Consider the following 20483-nt stretch of genomic DNA (forward strand, 5'->3'; position numbering starts at 1 on the left):
ATGAAAGTTGAAAAGACGTCCAAACACAGACATTGAAAAGACGACTATTAGACGTATTTTGGACGTCCATTGACGTTATTAATTGGTCCCGAAATAAATTACTTGTATAAAACGTGTTTTGGGCGTCCACTGACGTTATCGATTGGTCACCACTTAACTAACTTATTAAGATGGATTTTGGACGTCCACTGACGTTTAAAATATGTCCTTGGCAGACAGACTACTTTTAGACCTATTTTGAACGTCCAGGGACGTTCCTTGTTCACTGGGATCATACGAATTTAGAACTCTGTGAATTGATTTTAGGGGTTTAAAGCATGTCACCGAAATCTCAAACCCTTATCGCCAAGCACTGTAAAAGAAAAGATTTCTGATGGAGTCAAAGCTTTTGTTTTGAAAAGACAAATCAACAATGAAGGTCAACAGTACACTTGTATGTTCTCTGATTCCAAAAACATGGCAGATATGAAGTCTCTCCACAGTCCGACGCATCAGATCAGCCTTTTGACACAAAGGTGTAGGGCTGGTACAAGAAGAAAATCTTGTGTAATCTCTGAGACATTTGTCCTGCAGCAATACACACGTTGTTAAACACACAGCCACAATGAGCGTCTGAACTTCAAGGCGTGAGTGTTTGTAAGATACTTAACAGAATAAAAGCATGATGTTATTAAACATCTTAATTTCATAAGAAGGTCAACACTGACCAAATGAGCTTCATTTCAGCTGGACACGAATCATTATGGTGATAAAGCATAAAATATCCATGCTGTGTCCTCATAATCCTATTTGCACAGGCTTTAATTTCACTGCAGTGTTGGCTTTGGCAGAGCAGTGTGTGTTGATAGCTCATTCTTGTTCTCGTTTTTAGGACTGAATCACAAAAGAATCACTAGGAAAAAGGGGAAAAGAGTAACTGTACAATTACTAGTGAATGGTAATGTGTTTAAGTGTTCCCAAAAGGGTCTATGAATCAGCCTCACTTTTGAGTTTATTGGGAATTTATTGACTGATACATGACCCCTAAGTACGTCCTCTCATCCTGAGGTGATTTATCAGTGATTTGTCTTGAGCCACAGGTTGCTAGCATAAGTCAAACTGGTTGATCAAAGTCATTATCTAGAACTGTACTATAGTCCACTCTAACTATCTTTTGAGGTTTTCTAGGTCTAGATTAGGAAGACTTAATACAAGTGGTCACATATAAATGCTAGCTAACTATTTTGGAAGCCGTTTTTTGCTTCTTATAATAACACCGTCCTCCCTCAGGGGCCTGTGTGTTGGAAAACGGTTTTAAAAAAACTCCAGTTTAGGAATGGTTTAGTCCTGAGTTGAAGATATTTGTTCTTCTTTCGAATGTCAGAGCGACCTGGAACAAAACACTCGCCTAAAAATAAGCGCGAAGTTTGGGGAAAGTCTTGTGTTAGTGTCGACTCCTCACGGTTAGCCTAGCAAGACTAGCCGAAGAGCTAACTTATTTAGCCAAGCTTCCTAATGGGCTCATTAGTACTTAGAACAAAGCACTTCTGAAAGAAGAACCGAGCCGACCCAGTCCTAATAAACTCACACAATAAAAGCCTATCCAGCTAACAAAGCTGCCATTTTAAAACATTCTCCTAACGTCTAGTTATGTACATTGTAGGAACTGTGGGTTGCGATATTTGAATGTTGCCAAAACGTTAAAATTATTCAGCTTTCTTAATGTGCTCAGACTGATTTTATACACACCACGTTGGGAAAACGTCTGAAATCTCAAAATCTGTTCACGTAGCGTCAATGATGAAATGTTTAACACTAGCATTGTGGGAACTTTAAACCTGTGTAACGTTTTTGGATCGTTTAATTAAATGTGAAGTTAGCTCTTAACGTTTAAAGGCCTTAAACAAAACCTTAGCCACAGTTTAAATGAGAGTCCATTTCAAGGATTGGACTGTGGCCACACGCAGGTAAACACTGCCCAGACTACACAAACTCTCAAAATTACAGCCTTTTATCGTAAATCTCGATCTAGAATATCGTCCCTAATTCGCCAGCAGACCCGAGGCACACTAAGCGACAATTCCCCCACACTTTGTTCCTTGTTATTGACCCAGAAAGTCTTTAAAGAAGAAGAAGAAGTGGACAGTTTTGTGTCCTTTGTCTTCATTTTAAACAGAACTTATAATTTCAGGCTGAAGTTGGCTGGTTTGAAGTTCCACCTTAAATGGTGCAGGAGTTACACTCTGGCGCATGAACTACTGCACCGTTTAAGGTGGAACGGCCAAATTCGAGTCAGAAGCCAACTTCATAAGTTTGTGTTGTGGAACAGTCGACTCCAAACGGTAAGAGGACGGGATTGTGGTGGTTTCCAACACACCGTGTACCCACTCCAAGCATTGTTTATATCAGCGTTAGTAAGTAAAAAGTAGGGGGATTTTCCCTGTTCCCTTCCCCCGTTTCCCCTCTCAGTACCGCCATATTGGCAGCTCCTGCGGCTTGAATGAATCGCAACATTGTTTCCAGCGTCTTTCAGGAACGCGTCGAAGGTGATGCAGACGCAGACGGCGGCTTACCTTGGCTATCGCTTTCCTGTATCTCATGGAGGCCTGCTGGATGAGTGTGTGGACTTTAATATTTCCATCTCCGCACGGTACAACAACCCGAGTCCTTCCAAAACACACCGTCACTTTCATACTTCACTCCTTCTCTCCCAGACCGTCCCGAATCCAAGAGGGAAAACTCAGGGCCAAACAGTCCCGATCTCCGCCGTGCGGGGCATTAATCTGCGTTGGTTGATTCTCCGTAGGTCCGAAAACGAGTTCATGAGAGGATATAAAACACTAGAGAGTCCGTCGTCCCATCTTGGTACTCACTGACCCTTTTGGTTTGTGAACGTGTGTGTTGACCACCTGTTTGGCGTTGGGAGAACTGGAGGAGTCGCTCACGCTGAAGTGTGGGAGAACGGTCACCATCTGGCGGTCACAACGTGTAATGACACTGAGTTAGACAACACTCGGCTCAACACAGGCCCTTTGTTTCCTAAATAACAGGTTAATTCCCAGAGAGAGTATCTAACCACACTGAGAGGCTTTCCAGAGGTATTGCATGGTTCACGCGTCAGTGTGTGCGTGCGTGTGTGAGATAGAGCAGTCAGTTCATATCCAAGTTTGTCTTGGAGTTCAGGACAACACTAACCGCATGAAAGTAAACACAGACCTAAACAGCCACATACAGAAACAACAGTTGCTTTTTTTTATCTCAAACATCCTGTTCCACCTTAAATGGTGGTTTCTCTTTTTTTTTCACCATGCGAGTGTGTATGTGATGGGGCATGGGTGTGCACTAGAGCTGCGGGATATAAACAAGGAAGTGTGCCTTACATTTAGCAGACGTCTGGGTGAAGTTAGAAGACTGACCTGCTGTATTTTGACTAGAAAGAGTTGACTTTTTTTTAAGATTAAATCAAAACTAATGGAAATGCTCGTGTGGAGCTGTGATTGATCTGGATGCTGCCACTCATCCTTGACTGGTTAGAGAGCAATTTGCAGGTCACAGCATTCTGTAGCGTCATCTCTGTGTCACGATAACGATATACAAACGATACGTGGTGCAGCTGCAGTGTGGTGCAGATTGCAGCTGTTGTGCATTGCCTGAATCTCATCTGGCTTTGGTTTCTGCTTTTAGGGCAGGGCTGAACAAAGCACCAAAATAGGACCATCAAGCAGGTGGCATTTACGAACACACACACACACACACACACACACACACACAGGGCTAGATTACTAGGCCAAGGCACACAAGGATGGAGGTTTTAGTGGTGCAGCTGAGGGATTATAGAAGCTTTTGATCTATACACAGCAACAATGACCTCAGCATCACATAACACTGATTTTTTTTTTTTACCCAGAACAGCACCCAACATACACCACGAAAACTCTATGAATTACACTGAGGTGTATATAATTTGTGCAGTCCTTCTCCATTTATGAGCTCCACTGACTATATACATGCACTTTGTAGATATACAGTTACAGGCCGTTGTCTATTAGTTTTGTATATTTTAATATCCCCCCTGCATTTATTCACCCTGTGCTAGTGCACCATTCTCACCACTGCAATGACACTGATATAATATGTAGTGTGTGAGTGGATCAGACACAGCAGTGCTGCTGGAGTTTTTAAACCCCTCAGTGTCTGGACTGAGAACAGTCCACCGACCAAAAACATCCAGCCGACAGCGTCCTGTGTCACTGATGAAGGACTAGAGGACGAGCGACACACACTGTGCAGCGACAGATGAGCTACTATCTCTGACTCTACATCTACAAGGTGGACCAACGAGGGAGGAGTGTCTCACAGAGTGGACAGAGTGTGGACACAGGGTTTAAAACTCCAGAAGCGCATACATTCGAGTATCACTGTATGCACAGTGCTGCAGCAGGTAGTATCTCTGTCACGGTTGTGGGTTCGAGTCCCTCTCCGGGTGACTGTCTGTGAGGAGTGTGGTGTGTTCTCCCTGTGTCTGCGTGGGTTTCCTCCGGGTGACTGTCTGTGAGGAGTGTGGTGTGTTCTCCCTGTGTCTGCGTGGGTTTCCTCCGGGTGACTGTCTGTGAGGAGTGTGGTGTGTTCTCCCTGTGTCTGCGTGGGTTTCCTCCGGGTGACTGTCTGTGAGGAGTGTGGTGTGTTCTCCCTGTGTCTGCGTGGGTTTCCTCCGGGTGACTGTCTGTGAGGAGTGTGGTGTGTTCTCCCTGTGTCTGCGTGGGTTTCCTCCGGGTGACTGTCTGTGAGGAGTGTGGTGTGTTCTCTCTGTGTCTGCGTGGGTTTCTTCCGGGTGCTCCGGTTTCCTCCCACGCTCCAAAAACACACGTTGGTAGGTGGATTGGAGACTCAAAAGTGTCCGTAGGTGTGAGTGTGTGAATGTGTGTCACCTTGCGAAGGACTGGCGCTCCCCAATGATTCTGGGTAGGCTCCAGATCCACCGCAACCCTGAATTGGATTTGAATGAATAATTAACTGTACATATGCACATATGAAATATTTTCAGTCATTGTCTGTGACCCTTATCTAGTTCAGGGCGGCGATGGGTCTGGAGCCTACCCGGAATCACTGGGCGCACGGCAAAAACACACCCTGGAGGGGGCGCCAGTCCTTCACAGGGCGAATATATGATTTAATTTTATTAAATAAAATAAGGGACCAAAATAAACAGATCCAGAGCACATATAGATTTTAAAAATCTTTTATTGAACTCTTGTTACTTTCAGTCAGTACAAATTCTGACATATATTCTGCTGTTAATTTCTTATTACAAACACCTTTTAAAGGGTTTCATGGTCCAAACTGATCTTATGCTTTGTTTAATCAGCTGAATTAGTGTTTAACATCTAACACAGCACACTTTGATCTTTATGTTAAAAGCCTACACTGGAGAAAAAGACATTCTGAATTTACATAGTTTTTAAATTAATTGCAACAAATTAAATTCAATTTGTCATTTTTTTTTTCAGTGTATTCCCCGTAGCTGGAGTTTTTAGTAGTATTTCACACATCAGAGCACGTTACCTCAAGTGTGATAATAGCCCTACTGCAGGCGACCTATTCATTACGCCTTTCTGACACCCACTGTCCCCTTGGAAGTTCCTGTTAAGAATGATCTGCATCGTTACATCAGCTTCGTTTCAGTCTGATCCTGTAGCACAGGGTTTCTCAGTCCACCTCTCAAAGTCTTCAACCAGACCATGTGAATATATACGGGGCAATGGTGTTAGTTTATAACGTGAGAATTTAACCCCATAAACTCTAAGAGCCATGCATTCTAATAAGTGAGTAATACGCCTAGGGGTCAAGAGGGTTTGAGAACAGTGCTCTGATGTACGTTTAACTCTCTTTTATAGACCACATCAGGATGGAGGATTTAAGCTCATTACAGAGATCCACAAATCTTCCGGATCATTAAGAGCTAAGGAGATAAGTCTATATTTTTGCAGGCGAACACAGGGTCAGTTTGGACCCTGGCCATACGGTGAAGCCGGGATACAAAGGCTCGGTGAACTCGGTCTGGACTTTGTAGAGCAGGATCATTTTCTCAGTGATGCTGTAGAAGGACAGTGTTCCGGCGCTGTAATCCACAAACACCCCTATCCTGTTGGAGTGGTTGGTTTTTGGGATGTAGGTTTCTTTGCTGTGGTGTCTGAAGGCGTACCTGAAGGGTGAGCAGTACAGCCTCCAGGACTGCTCGCTGCAGCCGAACCAGCACTCGTTCTTGCCCCCCTTTCTTCTGATGCTCCTGTAGGAAACCGCGACGTTGACTCCATTGGTACCGGCCCATTCCAGCTCCCAGTAAGCGCGACCGCACACCGTCTCCTTGCACAGCACCTGCGGCCAGTCGAACCTGTCCGGGTGTTCCGGGTACGTCAGGTCACGGTCGTTGTTGACCACTGATTTGTTGGCGTCGTACAGAGCGAGGCGGCGGTATGCTGTGTTCGTGTCCAGTGTTAGGTCACAGAAATCTGGTGGAGAGAAAAGAGAAGAGGAGTCCAGTACCTTTTAGAAAATGTTCCAACAGTTACTGAGCAGCAAGAGGCTGTGAGTTACAGTGATTTATTCCACAGTTAAGGGGCTGCGCAACCAATCAGACGCTAGAATCTAGTTTGACATTAAGATTAACATCAGAGCATCATTGGTTTTATTGGCTGCTTTCTACACTCGCTCGGTCCCTCACACACACGCTCGGTCCCTCACACACACACTCGGTCCCTCACACACTCTCACATTCAGCAAACGAAACCACGTGACCACACGACAACAAAGGAAAATAACAATGGATACTGAGAGTTTGTGTTGTTTTCTTTTGTCTAACTTACACTGTAGGACCTCCTCTCTGGTCATAGGTGTGAGGATTTGAATTTGCTTCACTGTAAGAAAAGAAAATCAATATAAAAAATGTAATATAATGCAATATTATATAATACATAAAGTAATACACTATGTAAGATATGGGTTTTTGGCTCCTGGGCTCCCCCTAGTGTAAATCACGTTTACAGCACTGTACTAAATTCAACGGAGAAGCTGTGGTTTCCTGCCAGCCCCTAAAAGTTACATAGTGCAGTTTCTGCAGTGCTAAGCATCGAGTAGCAACAACTTCAGCTCTAATCTCTGTATTACAGCTCAGTGAAGGATCACAAAGACGTTGAAAATGTAATTTTAAGGTTAAAATATCACTTAGTGTTCCTTTAATGTTATATGTGTCAATATTTCACTGATTAACAATTACAATCAAAAATATTTTTATAGTGTGTACTTTTATTTTATGTTCTTTTGAGATAATGCATTAACACACAGAAAAATGTGTTTTTATGAGTCCTATTTTTATTTTAAAACACATGTTAAACATTACCTCTCATAGTTATCTTCTCCATGTCCTCCTTGCAGAAAGCATCTAGCTGACGTTTCAGTTCATTTACAGACTTCGCGACATCATCAAATGAATGGAGAGAGCTGACAGTGATTGTCGGTAACTCAGACGTTCCAGGAGGGGCCGAGAGAAAGATGTAACGCTAGAAACAGAAGCAAATGGATTTTAAACAAAGACAGCAACATTAGAGCCATGACTAAGGGTTGTAAACATTCATCCTCGATGTTTAGAGTGAGATGAGATCAGATTTAAAGGGGACATGCCACATCCCTAGTTCCACAAGTCTGCACGGTTTCTGAGACCTTTATAAAATATTTGTTAAATGTTTTAATCAAAATACCACAAGGATAAAATAAACAGCACAGTTCCCAGTCTAAACAGCTGTGTTCAAAAGAGAACGAGTGTTGATTTTACTGTAGAGCACAACAGTGAGGAACGAGGGGCTTAGGAGCGAGGAGCAGAAACACTGGTTTTTAGCCATTTTCACTTTGTTATCTTTCTTCTTCATTATTGTTTTTGAATACACGTTAATCTCCACACTCTTTGTGTTTGTTTTGCTCAGTTTACACTCATCTTTAAACACGGAGATGTGGGGAGAGACTCAGGTGGGACAACAAAAGGTTTTGCAGCAAAAAAGCAGAATTATCCTAGGTTTATATATTATAAACTTAGGCAGATAACAATTAAATGACTGGGCTGTTTTATGTCACAGTGTGTGGGTTGGTAGGAGGCTCCAGATCCGCAAATGAATGTGCTACTGCACTCAGAAACGAATTTGTCATGATTTGTCACTTAGGAAATGGATTATTAGCGTTATCAGCTCCACTGACCATTCAGAGGCACTTCGTAATTCTCCAGCTACAGAGTATAGTTCGTCATGTGCTCTGCGTATATTTTTAGTCCCATTCTGCCCTGTTCTGACATCACCTGCAGAAAGTGAATATGATCCTCAACCAGTGAGAGATTCTGCAGTTCTTCATCTCTCTTCCTCAGCTCCGCAATCTCCTCCTCGAGCTGCTTTAGGAAAACCTCAGCTCGGCTCACTGCGAGCTTCTCCTGAGCAAGGATCAGGTCCTGCACTTCAGAACGTCTCTTCTCAATGGAGCGGATCATCTCATTGAAGATCTTCTCGCTCTCCTGCAGGGCGACCTGGGCACAGCGCTGGGGTTTTTTGGGCGGGAGGAAAGTATAAAAAAATATATAGGGATTTTAAATACAAAAACATCATATTTAAAACGATAAAACAAAAATCTAAATCGTGATAATCGTGATATTTTTTAACGTAGTGACTCATAGCCACTACTTTGTATTTGTTTTGTTATCAACTGTGAAGCTTTAAGGTTACTTTTTTATAATTGTTTACGTTCGTTGTTTATTCGCAAACACCATTTTCTGCAACAACTTTGGACGTGTGGTAGATTTATGTTCTGCATTATTTTATACAAAATCAGATTCTTGTCAAGTGACTTTTATTAAAAATATCGTTATCGGCAAAATACCCTGAAATATCGTGATGTTATTTTAGGGCCGTATCGCCCACCCCTATTCTGAACTCACCCATTAGCATGAGCCAAACTTCCTAAATTATCATCACACGTTTCAAACCGATTCTGTCACGCCCTCGTCCTGTCGTGTCTGTTTTCCCCGCCATGTGCTCTCTCAGCACATGGCTCTGTTTGTTGTTGTCCATGTCTCCGCCCTTGTCCCGCCTTTCTTCCTCCCCCTCGTTATCTGTCTCAGGTGTGTCTCGTCTGTGTTTAGTATTTAAGTTCCCTTGTGTCACTCCCGTTTGTCAGTCATTTGTATTGTTGTTTCATGGTTTCCAAGTCTGTCTGTCTTAGATTCGTTTCATGTCGTTTCCACCGTCATTGTAGCTAGTCTGTCTGTTTCTGTTATTCCTCGTTTCGGTTTGTTTCCTTATCTGTTTCATCTGTTACTCGTTTTGTTTTTACCCAAGTGGGTCTGTCTCTGTTTTGTTATAGCTCACGTTAATAAAGTTCACTGTGTTTAGCGTGTGTGTCCGCCCTCCGTGATCCTGACAGATTCACGTTACTTCAGAAAGATGTGCTTGTGCAGTTTGGACAAAATAAAGACAAAGTTTATCCTCTAGGTCCTGGAAATTCTTCAAGACGTTCTTTGTGACTGCTGCTAGCACTATGTCAAAAAACACACTTAAACTGGTGATATTACGTAACAAATCGTCTCCTAATGTTTTGGTCGATTGGCTCTGTTTGAGGTCTAAGGACATTTGTTTTCTACCCGTTTTAAATCAGAATGATTCTTATATATCAATGAATACTTCAGTCCAGAGTGTGTGTCTGTGTCAGGTGATTGTGGTGAAGTGAAGTGGGGAAAAGTGAACCATTATCACCTGTTAATGTTTGTTATTACTCATTAATAATATTCAATATTTACAAAGGGTTATCAGACAAAAATGAAAAACAAAATCACTCTTTCATAATATGATATGATATGAACTAGTCACATGCTCTGGTTTTGATTCAGATTTAAAAGATTGTAGGGAGCAGCAAAAACCAAAAAGTGAAGCAGGTTGAGATCCTGAGAGCCACAGTAGAGTCACACAGTGATCCCCCACTGGACCCCTCTTTGCCTTTGGCTGCTGCCTGGTTGTGAATAGTGGCCAATCTACAAACCGCTCCTCATCCTCCAGGTGCTATTTTCCTCCAGTGCTCTGAACTCACCTTGTGAGAGTCAACAGCCCTCTGCAGTTCAGCCAGCTCCTTCTCTCTCTCCAGGATCCTCTGCAGGGATTTCTTCTTTGGCTCCCCCAGCTGGCTCTGTAGGACAGTCAGCATTCAGCTCAACAGTGTCAACAGAGACCCACAGAAATACAGAACATCAGATAAAAAAAAGGAATGGATAAGAAAAGCTATACTAATTAAACAGAAAAATATATAAATATATGGAAAACGGCTTGAAATGTGTCACTTTTCACGTAATGGATAGAAAATTGTCCTTTTGAATTAATTATAAAAAAAAAAATCAAAATATTTAAATTTTGGTGATGCACCTTTATCTAGACCATAATACTGACTAACTTTAAACACTTTATAACAAGAATCCTTAGTAGTGTGCTATAGTAAAAAAAACAACCCAGCGGAATACAACCTAAATGTAAACAGTTCAGTAAAAAAACATGCGTAAAAATATGTTGTCATTTTTCGTATTTTCTTAGTAGTTTTCGTAGATTTCGTAGTTTCTAACTACAATTAAGAGCACAGTGTCGCAGTCACACAGCTGCAGGGTCCTGGAGTGTGACTGTCTGTGAGGAGTGTGGTGTGTTCTCTCTGTGTCTGTGTGGGTTTCCTCCGGGTGACTGTCTGTGAGGAGTGTGGTGTGTTCTCCCTGTGTCTGCGTGGGTTTCCTCCGGGTGACTGTCTGTGAGGAGTGTGGTGTGTTCTCCCTGTGTCTGCGTGGGTTTTCTCCGGGTGACTGTCTGTGAGGAGTGTGGTGTGTTCTCCCTGTGTCTGCGTGGGTTTCCTCCGGGTGACTGTCTGTGAGGAGTGTGGTGTGTTCTCCCTGTGTCTGCGTGGGTTTCCTCCGGGTGACTGTCTGTGAGGAGTGTGGTGTGTTCTCCCTGTGTCTGCGTGGGTTTCCTCCGGGTGATCCAGTTTCCTCCCACAGTCCAAAAACACACGTTGGTAGGTGAATTGGTGACTCAAAAGTGTCCATAGGTGTGAGTGTGTGAGTGAATGTGTGAGTGTGTGCCGCCTTGTAAAGGACTGGCGCCCCCTGCAGGGCATGTTCCTGCCTTGTGGCCGGTGACAGGACCCACCGCCGCCGCCCGCATTTTTTAATCATTGTAAATAAAAATGAATGCTGTACATTTATAGAAATGTTAACAATTAAATGACTACAATATTAGTTTCAATAAGAACAAGATATGTTTAAAAAGTGAAAAAGAGATGAAATGTTATGAATATCACATTAACTTGGTCAGGTATTAGGAGGTACAGTAACAGAGGTGCTGCAAACAGCAACACTGCTATATTACATGTCCTGCTGATAGGTGTCAGAGAGATAATGATAAATGCCTCTTATTTTTACACTGGCTGCATGAACGGCTGTAACTCAGGAGAGTCTTCTAGAACACACCATTCCTCACCGCTCCAGGAACGTGGCCCCACTGTTCATGTGACCTGTAGCTTTTAATACATTCCGAATGTTTCTGGGAACAATAACCTGAAAAGTATTTGGAGTAATGTGATCTGCTGACCTGTAAAATCCAGATTCATTTGTAAACATTTCTTTAGAATCCAAAAAATTAGCTTATTATTAGAAAGAACTGTCCATACAATGATTAATTAAAGTGTTTATTTAAAAAGGAGTGGATTCCAGACAGGGATTAAGCCTAGTCCTGGACTACACCGCGTTCTGAAAGGAGGATATAGTCCAGGACTAGGCTTAACCCTCCGTTATCTGAGTGGGGTGCTCAGATTTAACACGGTGTAAATAATGATGCGAGAGTCAGTGCATGTTGTGGTGTGTTATTTAGGACGGTAGCTTACTCCATCCATGTGAAATATGAATTATGCGTCTGAAGTGAGTTTTCTGGTCTTCCCACCTGTTTCTCTCCACGTTCCGTAGCAGCCGATACGATAGTGTGTCCCCGATGGCCCTCCATGGTGCACATGAGGCAGACACACTGCTGGTCCGAGCAGCAGAACACCTCCAGCAGCTTGTCATGCTGAGGGCAGATTTTGTCCTGGAGGAAGCCTGTAGCAGGGATGATTTTGTGCCTTTTTTCCGCATGCAGCTCCTCATGGAGCTCCAGGTGAGCCGGGCAGTAAGAGTCCAGACACGTCAGGCAGGATTTCACGGCCTTCTGCTTTTTCTCAGTGCAGGGACCGCACTCCACGTAACCGAACAAAGCAAAACTACTCCTCCTTCTCTCTGCGCTCAAGTCCCCTGACATCTCCGCTCAGATGTAGGTTCACTGAAATATAACACACACACACATCAAACGATAATCAAACACCAAGGGAAAAGTCTAAATTCACTTCCTATTCCCAGCAGAAATGTGTTCAATTCAGAATCAAATTTTTGAAGTGAATCAAAAGTCCAGGAATTTGCAGGAATTAAAGGAATCTGAACTCTAAACGTAAAAAAAGTGACTAGAAAATATATCCAGAAATGTACATCCCAATGTTGAGTTCATAATAAATTTATAGAAATTCTTTAAATTCAATACTAAAATTACGTGAGTAAAATGATGTGAATTTCGTCTTATTAGCAGCACTTTATTTAAAATTTACACTAGAAATGTGACACGCCTTGACACAGGAATTTGTGCATGAAATGCGTTAAATTTAAAAATTACGTTAAAAAATGTAAATTTACTAAATTTTTACCTTCCAACAGAAATGTGCTGAAAACTGGGTTTTTAACTCCAATCTACTGCAGCTCTATTACAGACTCATAGCCTTTGTTTTTTATCAAAATAACACACAGAGATACTTTCATCGCTCTGTAAACCCTGAACAAGCTGTAAACATGACTTACAAGGACGATACACCGGGAGCCTTCAGCACTGAAAGACTGAGCAGGAACAGGGGATATGTTTAGTGTTTACTAGAGAGAGAGAGAGAGAGAGGGGGGGGGGAGAGGGAGAGAGAGACAGAGAGAGAGAGAGAGAGGGGGAGAGAGAGAGGAGAGAGAGAGCGAGAGAGAGAGAGAGAGAGAGAGAGGAGAGAGAGAGTGAGGGAAGTGGAGAGAGACAGAGAGACAGAGAGAGAGAGGAAGAGAGAGAGAGAGAGAGAGAGAGAGAGAGAGAGGGGTTAGTGTCAAGGGGAGACAGAAAGTAAGAGAGATTAAATTTCAGTTTAGGTATGTGGTCAGCATAAAGATATAAATAAAGCTGAAGACACCTACCTATTCCTTTCAGCGATATATGCAACATAGCACATGATTCACAGTGGGGAGACCTTTGGCATCAGGGAGGGAGTCAATGTTACCGTGGCCTAAAACCTGCTACGCTGGTTATCTAAGACACGTGTTAATCCCTCTACATGCAGTACTTTCAATAGCTGTAAGCAGGTTGTGAGGCTTTATAATTGAATATAATTCTTTATTAAATGTAAATCTGTTTCTGAGAAATTGATATTTGTGTAAAAAAGATTTTGATGTCTGCAGGAGGCAGCCGTGGCCTGGTGGTGAGGAACTGGGCGTGTAACCGGAAGGTCACCGGTTCGATCCCCAGAGTGCACAGGTCATGTCTGAAGTGCCCTTGAGCAAGACACCTAAGCCCTAACTGCTCCTCCTCCAGGGATGTGTGCTCACTGCCCCCTAGTGTTCACTAGTATGTGTGTTTCACTGCACGGATTGGGCTAAATACGAAGAACAAATTCCTCTATGTGCAAGCACACTCCAACACACTCCAACACACTCCAAAGAAGTTTGGACAGATGCATGTTTACTACTGTGTTACACCACTTTCATCATTTATTTTATTTAGACTTTTCATTTGTTTGGGAACTGAGGGTAAAAACTGTAGAAATGTTTTGCCTTTTGTCTTTGACAGAGAGGATTTGACAAATTTTTCATGGGCGCAACCCACACACTCAGCTCCACTGCTCCTCACACAGATGTATGTTCCTCACAAATGTGGCACCATTTAAAAGGGAAATGACTCCAACGGTGTAAGATTTAATGCCAAGAAACACTGTTACAACAAAGAAACAATCTCCCAGTCACACATTTCCTTACTTTTAGTGCTTTGTTTAAATTATAAATAAATCGTAAAGCGTTTTCCTTGTGTACTGTGGTGTATTTCAGTGTGAAACACTGATGAGTGAGGATCCCTGAGCAAGCGTAGCACATTTTACTGGTAATAGGTGGGAGCCGTACCCTGAAATATAAACCCCAGTGATGTGAGGGGTATCACCCTGGTGACGGTATGATTGTGTGTTTTCCCCTGAGAGTGGTAATGAACTACACTTGATGAACAAGGTTAAAGTTTGGTTTTAAATGTCCAGACTTTAAAAGGCACATAAAAACCTGTTGTATGTTAAACACTGGAGGTTTGATTTTCTTAAGAGAAATGGTATTCACACTCGGTTCATGTCTGTTGTCGTTAATAAACGTACACATTTACACACAGCGCAGAGAAACATCTTGTTGTAGAACCGAGTGTTAATTGATTGTAGATGTTTTACCAGTTAAAACTACACCGTCTAAAAACACTACTACAGCTTTGTTCATTAAAGAAAGTATCCTCTTAACGGTTTCTTTAAGTTTTCAGTGGTTCGACAGTTCCAGTACACGTGAGAACGAAGGGATTAAACATGAAATCATGGGGTAAATGACTGAGTTGTCCATGTACTGTGAAGGGTAATGTCCCCCCCCTTGAATTCGCCAACATAGCAGCACCAGTAACTCTTCTGCTGGTGTCCCATTACCGTGAAGTTGGAAGGAGCTTCGGTTACCGCCCTGCTGTCTTCATCCAGCTCTAATTATCTTTGATCTGTAGCACACACAGAGATACACACACTCATACACACAAACACATGCTCACATTCATCTAGATTATGAGGCTGTGGACATTTTACTGCGCTCTGCTTGGCCCTAGAAACATCACAGTTTATCAAACAATGTGTACAGCACGAATACGTAACCGCAAAGTCTGATTTAAAAAACAGAAATACAGACTCGAATATATGGAACAAACAGAAAACCACCACGAACCGCTGAGGACCTGCACTGACACATACACCTCCACACACACGAAGCGCTGAAAACAAGGCGTATATTTACAAAGGACACCTGGAGGAGAGAAGGAGAAAGCAGGTGGAAACACTGATGACAAGGCGGAGCTAAGGCAGAGACAAGGGAGGAGCCTAAAACACAAAACAAAAACAGAGCCATGTGCTACTAGCACACGGTAAACAAGGGGAATACGAGACGACGAGAGAGAGAGGGAACACACTGGACACAAATACACTTCTAGAAGAATGATCACAATCCTCATAAACACACTCCTAATAATAATAAGTTACACAGCTCCTTCTCAAACCCAAAATATACATAAATAAATGTTTCAGCAGTGATTTTAAGGAAGATAAAATTGAACAGTTGCGAAGAAGAGGAGGAAGAGAGCTACAAAGTTTATGGGCAGCACTGAAAGGTCTGCCACCCGGGGGTAGGACCTTTAATTAAGGGGACAGTAAGGAGACCGGAGGTGGAGGAGCAGGGAGACAGCAGGAAGGACAATATAAAGACATTAGTTCAGATAGAAATGAAGGAGCCAGACCGTGTAGAGCCTTGAAGGTGAGAAGAAGGATTCTGAATTTAATCCTAAGCTCAACAGGAAGCCAGTGCAGCTGCTGGGTAACAGGTGTGTGCTGTGTGCTGTACGCTCGGTGGAGGTGAGGTTATGGCATCACTGTCACTAAGCATGGGACGCGAGTGTGTAATATAATGTAGTTTTAGTGACTACATTAACATGAGAGTAAAGAGTGAGACTCCAATCTAGGAGGCAGCCAAGGTTCTTAACGGAACAGGCCTGGCTTAATATCAACACCATCAATATGAACTGAGAAATCTGATACAGGAGAAAGTGATGTCTCTTGTGGAGAGCCTTCCCAGAAGAGCTGAAACTGTTATAGCTGCAAAGGGTGGGCCGACATCTTATTCCCCCTATGGATCAGGAATAGGACAACACTCAAGTTCATACGTGTGCGAATGCTTTTGAGGCTTTGTGACTTTTTGTGCAAAATATTTCCTGTAAAACAGAATTTTTAAAATATGTATTTGGTTTTTCTGCCTGTGCAAAGTTTCTTAGTATTAAATAATGGACAAGAACATGATCATACACTTAAAGGGAATGTCTACGATGGTGGGAACTGCAGTTCTTTCTTGTTTGTTCAGAAGTCTTAGGTATTTTAACAGTCACCCGGAGGAAACCCACGCAGAGACAGAGAGAACACACCACACTCCTCACAGACAGTCACCTGGAGGAAACCCACGCAGACACAGAGAGAACACACCACACTCCTCACAGACAGTCACCCGGAGAAAACCCACGCAGACACAGAGAGAACACACCACACTCCTCACAGACAGTCACCCGGAGGAAACCCACACAGACACAGGGAGAACACACCACACTCCTCACAGACAGTCACCCGGAGAAAACCCACACAGACAGAGAGAACACACCACACTCCTCACAGACAGTCACCCAGAGGAAACCCACGCAGACACAGAGAGAACACACCACACTCCTCACAGACAGTCACCCGGAGAAAACCCACACAGACACAGAGAGAACACACCACACTCCTCACAGACAGTCACCCGGAGAAAACCCACACAGACAGAGAGAACACACCACACTCCTCACAGACAGTCACCCAGAGGAAACCCACGCAGACACAGAGAGAACACACCACACTCCTCACAGACAGTCACCCGGAGGAAACCCACACAGACACAGAGAGAACACACCACACTCCTCACAGACAGTCACCCGGAGGAAACCCACACAGACACAGAGAGAACACTGAACCAGCATACGATGGTGGGAACTGCAGAAGTCTTATATGTTTTAAGGTGGAATGATGTTTGAGAAGTAAAATGACTGTTGTTTGTCAGCGGCTGAAGTGTTTGTAGGTGTCTGTAAGGTTTTATTCACTGTTTGAATAACCACAGAAGCTCATTAGTAATAATATGAATGTAAGCGTCAATATCAAAAGGGGGCTATAGTTGTAACAACTGTGAAAGAGATATATACCAAATATATTTCTTTTAAAATGACATTGCACAAAAAACAAAAAAAAAAAAAATCTGTATTTAACCCCTCCATGGCAGTGAACACACTCACACACCGTAGTGCACTAGGGTCAGCGAACACACACGCAGAGTGGTGGGCAGCCATCCCATGCCCCCTAGGAGCAGTAGGGGATTTGGTGTCTTGCTAAAGGGCACCTCAGCTGGGGATTGAAGAGGAGGATAGCGCTGTTCCTTAACCCCCTCCCCACCACCCACAATTCCCCTGCTTTTTGTTGGAATGGAACCAGTGACCTTCCAGTCCCAAGCCTTCTTCTCTAACCAATAGGCCACGGCTGTCCCTCTAAAAATATACAAAAATAATATAAACTGTACATGAGTAGTGTAAACACAGCGTTAGTTAGAAATAAAACCATGTCAAAACAAACCCTAGGCTGTTTACAGTGCAACTCACAAGAGACAGAGAATCAAACTGCTGTGTAGTGTCTGATTGTATCCGTTAATGCTCGATAGAGAGACCCCTCCAAATATAATTAGCCCAATTTGCAACAGGATCTTGTATAAACACAGGACACTAGGTGTCACTATAAACACATAGTTTCATACTCTGAGGAAGGGTCACTGGAGGAAACGGCTTCTGCTCCTAACACTGCTCCTGAAGTTTATCCAGTCACTGTCACACAGCACACATCACAGTCACCTAAACCATAAAAACTAGAAAACATTATCAGTGTCATAGCAAAAGCACTACTTTGTAGTTATTTTAGTGGACTCAGTCGGACCAGTGTGAAGTGTCAGAGAGATAAAAATACACCAGAGCTTTGTTACAGCTGTCATTTGCTTGGAATGAGTCGAATAAACACAGTGAAATACAGTTCCCAACAGGGAATGTACCCCAGTAATAGTTCAGCTAAATGCTGTTTAAAGTCATCTGCTGGAATCAGTTTTAGACATGTGTCAAAATATATAAATAAATAATAATAATAATAATATATTCCTTTAGGTTAGATATCCAACACCAACCGTGCATGATCTCACTAATGCTGTTGTGTCTCAGTGCAATCAAATCCATACAGCAGTGTTTCAAGATCTAGTGTAATGTCTTCACAAAGGAGTAGAAGCTAAGAGAGAAACTAAATATCTTGAACTTCAGAAGAAACATTCATGAGCAGGTGTCTCCAATGGACTGGACATTCATCTGTAATAATTCATTCTTTCATTGTCTGTAAGCTCTTATCCAGTTCAAGTTGGTGGTGGGTCCGGAGTCTACACTGAATCACTGGGAGCAAGGCGGGAACACACCCTGTAGGGGGCGCCGGTCCTTCACAGGGTGAGACACACATTCACTCACACACTCACACCTACGGACACATTTGAGTCTCCAATCCACCTACCAACGTGTGTTTTTGGAGCGTGGGAGAAAAACAGAGCACCCGGAGGAAACCCACGCAGACACAGAGAGAACACACCACACTCCTCACAGACAGTCACCCGGAGGAAACCCACGCAGACACAGAGAGAACACACCACACTCCTCACAGACAGTCACCCGGAGAAAACCCACGCAGACACAGAGAGAACACACCACACTCCTCACAGACAGTCGCCCGGAGGAAACCCACGTGGACACAGGGAGAACACACCACACTCCTCACAGATAGTCACCCAGAGGAAACCCACGCAGACGCAGGGAGAACACACCACACTCCTCACAGACAGTCACCCGGAGGAAACCCACGCAGACACAGGGAGAACACACCACACTCCTCACAGACAGTCAACCCGGAGGAAACCCACGCGGACACAGAGAGAACACACCACACTCCTCACAGACAGTCACCCGGAGGAAACCCACGCAGACACAGAGAGAACACACCACACTCCTCACAGACAGTCACCCGGAGGAAACCCACGCAGACACAGAGAGAACACACCACACTCCTCACAGACAGTCGCCCGGAGGAAACCCACGTGGACACAGGGAGAACACACCACACTCCTCACAGATAGTCACCCGGAGGAAACCCACGCAGACGCAGGGAGAACACACCACACTCCTCACAGACAGTCACCCGGAGGAAACCCACGCAGACACAGGGAGAACACACCACACTCCTCACAGACAGTCAACCCGGAGGAAACCCACGCAGACACAGAGAGAACACACCACACTCCTCACAGACAGTCACCCGGAGGAAACCCACGCAGACACAGGGAGAACACACCACACTCCTCACAGACAGTCACCCGGAGGAAACCCACGCAGACACAGGGAGAACACACCACACTCCTCACAGACAGTCACCCGGAGGAAACCCACACAGACACAGAGAGAACACACCACACTCCTCACAGACAGTCACCCGGAGCGGGACTCAAACCTGCAACCATGCAAAAAAAATATCAGATATTAGGTATTATATATTTGTCAGTTATTCCCAAACAATTTAAAACATTTTCTTATTTCTTACAGTTACTGTGAAAAGAAAAAAACACTCTGATCTGTGTGCATTAAAAAAGAAATAGATGTCAACACACTTTTTTTTTACTCATTAGATGTATGTAACAAAGGAACTGAAACTGAATTTGTGGTTAAATTATTGTGGCAACTTACCTATATGCCTTTAAACGAATTGCCCAGCTTTGGTTGTCGCCAATGCCTGCAGTTATCAGCCACCAGATGACGCCAAAGACTCAGGATTTTAAAGAATACTCATGGGGTATAACTTAACTTTTATGTTACAGCTCTTCCACAGAAGCAACAAAATTCCGGTTTTTTTTTTGTTTTTTTTTGTCACATTCCCATTTTCTCTTCATCGCTTAGAATTAAATTAGAATTAAATACGCCCTTCATTCAACAAAGCTGTCAGGCTAAACTGCTTCTAATAATTTCAGACCGAATGGGCATGAAAGAACAGATTTACAAAAAACTGGTGTGTGATGTCACAAATCTATAAATGTAAAATGGTCTGATTTTGAACCTTAGTTTCCATTCACGGTGTTTTGCGTTTATAGACTGGGGCTTGAATATTAATATTATTTTAATAATCTGGTACCTGTCTGAGCACCCATGGTTTGATCAGATGTGATTTGTTCATTTATGAGTTAAGGAGAAAAAAAGTGATTGTAGTTCTACACGTATAAATGCATAATTACCCTGTGTGTGCTGAATTTAGCTGATACTACACTGAAAACAAATAATTTATTATTATAAATGTATGATATTTCTTTAAATATCCAAATATATTAAACTCAAACGCAAATAAACCGTCTGTGGGTTAAGTTCTCTGTGTAAGGACAGAGTTTGTGAGTGAGCTCCTGGGAGTTCGGGGGTTTGTGGAGG

General features: G+C 43.2%; 2 protein-coding genes across 8 annotated transcripts in view; both read right to left on the reverse strand.

Annotated features, from left to right (window-relative positions):
• Positions 1 to 2880, reverse strand: part of LOC136677833 (partitioning defective 3 homolog) — a 160105-nt gene extending 157225 nt beyond the window's left edge. For all 3 annotated transcript variants that reach the window (XM_066655498.1, XM_066655497.1, XM_066655496.1), the window contains exon 1: positions 2553 to 2880. In XM_066655498.1, coding sequence (XP_066511595.1) covers positions 2553 to 2672 — 120 coding nt within the window. In that variant the 5' untranslated portion in view covers positions 2673 to 2880. The remainder of the gene's footprint in view (positions 1 to 2552) is intronic.
• A 2358-nt stretch (positions 2881 to 5238) lies between these two features.
• LOC136679500 (tripartite motif-containing protein 16-like) lies at positions 5239 to 20366 on the reverse strand. 5 transcript variants are annotated; one of them, XM_066658063.1, is made up of 11 exons: positions 19755 to 20366; positions 16881 to 17813; positions 14812 to 16362; positions 13286 to 13397; positions 12917 to 12985; positions 11979 to 12350; positions 10096 to 10191; positions 8321 to 8554; positions 7376 to 7535; positions 6843 to 6893; positions 5239 to 6488 (listed from the first exon to the last, which is right to left on the reverse strand). In XM_066658063.1, the coding sequence occupies exons 6-11, from the start codon at positions 12327 to 12329 to the stop codon at positions 5953 to 5955; spliced, it is 1428 nt and encodes a 475-aa protein (XP_066514160.1). In that variant the 5' UTR covers positions 12330 to 12350; positions 12917 to 12985; positions 13286 to 13397; positions 14812 to 16362; positions 16881 to 17813; positions 19755 to 20366; the 3' UTR covers positions 5239 to 5952. The 5 variants fall into 5 exon arrangements, with proteins under 5 accessions (XP_066514160.1, XP_066514159.1, XP_066514161.1 ...); XM_066658062.1 differs by having other exon boundaries at positions 13286 to 16362; XM_066658064.1 differs by lacking the exons at positions 13286 to 13397; positions 14812 to 16362 and having other exon boundaries at positions 17747 to 17813.
• Between the last annotated feature and the right edge of the window lie 117 nt (positions 20367 to 20483).

Source organism: Hoplias malabaricus, chromosome Y, assembly GCF_029633855.1.
Source record: "Hoplias malabaricus isolate fHopMal1 chromosome Y, fHopMal1.hap1, whole genome shotgun sequence".
In the NCBI taxonomy this organism is placed as follows: Eukaryota; Metazoa; Chordata; class Actinopteri; order Characiformes; family Erythrinidae; genus Hoplias; species Hoplias malabaricus.